The sequence below is a fragment of the Melitaea cinxia genome, chromosome 16 (assembly GCF_905220565.1).
Source record: "Melitaea cinxia chromosome 16, ilMelCinx1.1, whole genome shotgun sequence".
NCBI classification, from domain to species: Eukaryota; Metazoa; Arthropoda; class Insecta; order Lepidoptera; family Nymphalidae; genus Melitaea; species Melitaea cinxia.
This window is the reverse complement of record NC_059409.1, coordinates 11,541,051-11,546,832: the sequence shown is the minus strand read 5'-3', so window position 1 is coordinate 11,546,832 and position 5,782 is coordinate 11,541,051. Positions and strand designations below refer to the sequence as shown.

Sequence of the window (5,782 nt, the reverse complement as noted above, 5' to 3'; positions counted from 1 at the left end):
TCCATCCGTATGAGCTTCGGCAAACATAAGCGACGTGGAGCAATGTGGAGGCAGCCGCAGTAGCATCCTAAAGATGTTGTTATATTGAACACGCAGGACCCTGGCGGCACGACGGGTATAAGTCACCCATAGACTGCTCGCGTATAAAGATTGGCAATATGCCTTAAACAAAGTTATTTTTACTGGAACGGAGCATCGAGCGAATCTACGGGCTATCATATTCCCTCGGACCGCCAGAGTCCTACGCTCACGTTCCAGATCCTCGTCGTCGGTCAAACTATCCGTCACAATGTGCCCTAGATACCTAAAACTGTTTACCCGCTGCAGCTCTACATCGCATAATGTAATTGGAGGAACACAGACTGGCACGTATACACTAGATTTACCCTTGAAAACGAGTATTTTGCTTTTTTTAGCGTTATATGTAAGTCCATGCTCCAGCGCATATGATCCACAAATATTCAATAACCTGCGAATGGCATCCACCGTTGGTCCCAGCAGCACCATATCGTCCGCGTAACTAATATTATTGACACATACGTTGTCGATATAGCAACCGGTATGAGTGCTGCTGACCTCACCGATAAGTTCATTTATATACAGGTTGAATAACAAAGGAGAGGTCAGTCCGCCCTGCCTGACGCCGCACTCCATACCGTATGGCTCGGATAGAGCTCCATCCCATCTCGCCTGGTTCCGCTGGCAGCGATACCATTCCTGAAACAACGATACTACTTCTACCGGTACACCCGCATTGCCCAGCTTGCCCCAAAGCTTATCATATAGGACAGTATCAAATGCTTTTGACAAGTCCAGAAAACACGCGTATATCGGCGTTTTCCTATCCGTATAGTACTGAACAGCCTGCTTAAGACACAATATAGCACTTTCAGTAGAAAGCCCATTTCGAAAACCAAACTGAGCTTCATGCAGCTTTATGTGTTTCATGAGAATGTCATTAAGCAGGCCATCCAGCACTTTGGCCATAATGTTCGCAAGTGAGATGGGACGGTAGTTATTTCTATCCGAGACATCCCCAGTTCTGTTCTTAATAATAGGAACTACTATAGTTTTAGTAAGTTCCTCTGGTAAGTAGCCGTGACAAAGACAAAGATTATAGAACTGAGATAGAACGTGTGGCAGGCAGACCCCAGCGTGCCTAAGATGCTCGATGCTGAGACCATCGTATCCAGGGGATTTACCTCCACTCATATCACTGATAACGCGAATATGTATTGTAGTATAATTTTGTGTAACTACCTCAACAAAATGAATTGTAGTATAATTTTGTGTAACTACCTCAACAAAAGTTTTGTAATACAACGCTTTTTAAGACAATATTTAATTTATGCATTAGAACTTTATATATATATGTATTGAAATGAAGAAAACAGATTAGGGAGACGTGCTAGATGTATGAACGATATCAAAATTACTTGAAACTAGAAAATGAGGCAAATATCACTAATGATCATGATAATGTTATGAAAACATGTAAAAGAGTCATTGCTATAATGTTAATTATACTAGAAATACCTTTTACTATACCCTATTTAAGGAGCCGTGAGATAAAATGTAAAAATACCATAAAAATGTTTATTAACGGTCACGATTTATATTAGAATATATTTTATAATTGTATTTTTTTTTTTTTATAATCTTTGTGAATATATTATTTAATTTTACTTTCTGTTTTCATTTTTATTATTGTTCTAAGTTATTAAATATTTGTTTATTTTTTTTTATTTAACAATTTATGTACACTAGGATAACCAAAGGAAATAGCTCTTATAAACAATGCTGGTACAAAGGCACTACTTATCCCATGATGGAATCTCTTCCAGTAGTCCTGCCACAGGAAACTTATAAAACAGTAGAGAAATTAGCGTGTACAATCTAAACATATTGAGAATAAAAATATAATATATAATAAATACATAATTATACAATATATAAATGCACACATGCAGAATAATGTATACACACATAGATACAAATAATATGATACTTATACATACACGCATACACATATACGATACATAATATAATACATACGATAATATATTCCAATACGCATTAGGACACTTAATTAAGTTGATTTTAGACTAGGATTGATTAAGGTAGAATTTTCTCACTCTTTACTTAAATAGCGATAGTGTTTTGCAATCGCGAACTTCATATGGTAGGGAATTCCAAAGTCTAACGGAGTGTACAGTATAGGAGTAAGAATAAAAATCGGTACGGTGGGTGGGCATCTGAAGAAGAAAATGTTTAAGAGATCTGCACGGAGAATCATCATCGTGAGAGAAAGAAAAGCGGTCCCGTAGATACGAAGGAGAACAAGGATTAAAAAGAGTCTTAAAAAGGAAACAATGTATTCTAAAATTTCGATCTAAAGACGGGCAGCAGCGTCTTCGGTGCGACAAAGCCAGCCCAGCCCTGCGGTCACCAACCCGCCTACCCAGCGTGGTGACTATGGGCAAAACACTTGAGTTCACGCCATTTTTGCCGTGAACTTGTGGAGGTCTATGTCCAGTAATGGACCGCGAAAGGCTGCTGTGATTTAAATGTGCTAAAAAGAATAAAATAAACTTTTCTTTTAAATTTTTTATCAGCGTGTGAAGTCAATACACAATGTATGTGACATAAAAGCTTGTTGCGAGATTTAAGTATTTGTATTTACTTTGTTAGAAATTATTAAAAATTTAAATCAACCAGATCCTATTTCGTTCTTATTTCATTATTACTTATATACTTCATTTATTATTTACATTATTTCATTGATTCTTTTTTTTTTTATTGATACTTATTTCATTTCCTTGTTTATCTATCTAGGTAGGTAGGTAAATCTCAATGAAATAAATTTCTAATGACATACTGATATTTAATTGTATGATATGTATTTGTATATTTATAATGACTAGTGGTCGCCGAGTGGTCGAAATTCGACAATAATTAAAATTGAAATGAAAAAAAAAATGAAAATAAAGAACCTTTTTTTTAATTTTTCAATTTGACTACAGACTTTGACAATCATTTGAATTTGTGTGTCAAATACATAGTAGTGTGTGTGTAATGTTTTTTTTTATTGATTTAATATATTTTTATGCATAATTTAAATTATTAGCATTCTGAACTCCTTCTCTATATAAACTATAAGTGTGCAAAATTTCATACTTCTCCGTCCGCGCAATTTTCGTAAAAAAGATTACAAAGTTTTTGCTTCGCGTATTAATATATAAATTAATTATCTTTATTGTAACAAAACAAACACTAGCACTAAAAAAAACAAAACACAATGAGAATGAACAAACATCATTTATTCACAACGTTTTATTTGTAATATACTCAAAATACCAAAAATCTTAAGCATCCATTTATACAATCTAACAGTGAGTCAAGTAAAATATTTTAAATATAATAATATTATAACTATAATAATAACTTAATATTATATTTACATAAGGGCACATTTCTGGATTAACGGTAGATACAAGACTAAAGTCAAGCGATAACGCCTGCGTCGGCTTTCATGTTCTGCTCTTCCGTCTGTGCGGTGTTTGTGAACTGGAAGTTAGAATTTCTTTCAAGTTTCCTCACTTCGCTTCGCACTAGGAGGATCAGGTAACCATGGGCAACTGAAATAAAATATTGATTATTAATCGTAATTAGACAAAAATAACAGCAGCTAGAGTGTGTATGTACAAATGATGTGTATGTACTCGTATGTATCTATCTATGTGAGTTTGTATATTTGTATATTTATTTATGTACATGCATGATCTAGGTACATAATTATTAAAAATAGTTTATTAATGATAAGGCCGCCTGTTGCAACTGATATAACTTGGCTTTTTGCAATTCTGTAATTATTTTGTATTATAATCATTTTTGCGTAAAAAAGTGTGAGAGCAATAAATAAGTTTTGTTTAACCCACCATCATCATTAAAATGAAAGAAAAAACTAATATTATAAGTAACTCAAAAATCATTATATTATATCACGATTGATGCTCACTAATTGTGACCTAATCGCATACAGTAAGCGTAAATTATGTCCTCAATGGCGCTGTGGTATTACTACATGTTCGATATACTTATTTTTTTTAGAAATATCTGCTATTGAACCAGCAATGCATATGGTTCAAGAAAAACCAAAATAATCTTACTACAATAATGATTGTTAATGTATACACATTAAATATTACAAAAACTCACTTATGACTAACACGAATAGACACCAAAGCCCCAATTCCAAATACAGGTACATGAAAGAAAACTTCGTGAGGTAAAACACGAGGAAGTAAAAAAAGCAAAAAACGTAAAATATCAATCCAACTATAGCTTCCTTATAAAACAACTTCATCATTGCAGTGCTTTTCTGAAAATTAAAAGTTATGTTTAGTGGAAAACTTTCGAGAACTAACGATATAAAATAATAAATTACAAAATATATCCAATTATCTCGACAAAAACCTAAAGTCAATCGTGTTTTAGTTAATTTTATTTTATGCTTAGTAGTTTAAAACTTAAATAGATGCCGCTCATCTAGTGAAGACAAAGATAATAGTTATGGATAACAAACAAAAGTAATTACTAACATTTACAAGAACTTTCAAAAGTATTTTGATAACATGTTACAATTTTTGAATAAAAAACGTCCGAGATAAATGAGTTTGACCTTAAATATAATTTAGCAAATGATAATGTCATTTTGTCTGACACATTTAACTAACTACAAAACTTATATATTTACGGAATTAATTTTGAAACTCTTTCAGTTTGAAATTGTATATTTGTAAGACAAATGCTAATATCAGGCTAGTTCATGTGTCAAGTTAAAAAATAAATAAACATATTCTCACCTTATGGGCACTTATGATGAAAATAATATGAAAAACAAAATCTACGCAATAGAATATTGTTATTATAAATATAAGTACAAATAGAGCTACATTGTGGCTACTAATTCGTTCCGAAGCAATTGCTGTAATTATTAAGTCAAAATATTGAAATAATATTATTCCGATTAAAACCTGCAACAATAAATCAAATATAAATATAAATATTTTACTCAATATATTATCTATTAACTATACGATCACGTTAATTTTCGTTTTGTTAATGATACTAAAATATAATACCGTTTTTAATTCTATGTATACCCATCTTATATATCTTATAATATCTTTAAAATATAATAAAAACACGCAAAAAACTTTTGTAATTTGCCCTGATGTTTTCTTTATAATTGTATTAATATTAAAAAAAAAATATGATCTAAATTACATAAGTAAAACAGGGACTACATATAGTGATTGATCATTTCTTACCAGTTTCGTATAAGCCCACACAAGCAGTCCATATCTTAATGGAAAACAGCAGCAGCATCTTGCATATTCAGGAATTTCACACTTCATTTTTTAATAAATTTTCCGTTACATTAAAAAATAAATTATGACTAGTTGGGATATTAACATATAATAACGTCACGTCTGGCCGAGAGCTGATACAAACTTCGTTTACATAGATATACTTATCAGTACGCTCGCTTTTATAGGCGTATGATGAAAAACACGGAATTTGTATCAATAAAAACCCACTGAAATAAACAACTAGTTAAAATTTTTGTTTTTATTTTATTTATTTGTGATTTCATGGTAGTTCAATCTAGGGAAGTACAGATAGTACAGAGACTCACAACAAAAACAAAGGCGTGCAAAACCAGCTCAAATTCAACTAATACAATTACGTACAAAATTATGTAGATCAAATACTAGAT

General features: G+C 32.0%; 1 protein-coding gene across 1 annotated transcript; it reads right to left on the bottom strand.

The window, feature by feature from the left end:
• Positions 1-3,299: 3,299 nt before the first annotated feature.
• Positions 3,300-5,519, bottom strand: LOC123660824. The gene is made up of 4 exons (XM_045595855.1): positions 5,334-5,519; positions 4,866-5,036; positions 4,219-4,381; positions 3,300-3,638 (listed from the first exon to the last, which is right to left on the bottom strand). Exons 1-4 carry the CDS (start codon positions 5,418-5,420, stop codon positions 3,505-3,507), a joined length of 555 nt encoding a protein of 184 aa, XP_045451811.1. The 5' UTR covers positions 5,421-5,519; the 3' UTR covers positions 3,300-3,504.
• Between the last annotated feature and the right edge of the window lie 263 nt (positions 5,520-5,782).

What these genes read in the sequence shown, in the direction of transcription:
- LOC123660824 (XM_045595855.1), bottom strand. Translation starts at nt 5,420, where the DNA reads ATGAAGTGTGAAATTCCTGAATATGCAAGATGCTGCTGCTGTTTTCCA. An exon ending in TGTGGGCTTATACGAAACTG is followed by an intron (nt 5,037 to 5,333) that starts GTAAGAAATGAT and finishes TTATTGTTGCAG; the next exon opens with GTTTTAATCGGAATAATATT. An exon ending in TCTATTCGTGTTAGTCATAA is followed by an intron (nt 3,639 to 4,218) that starts GTGAGTTTTTGT and finishes ATTTTATTTCAG; the next exon opens with TTGCCCATGGTTACCTGATC.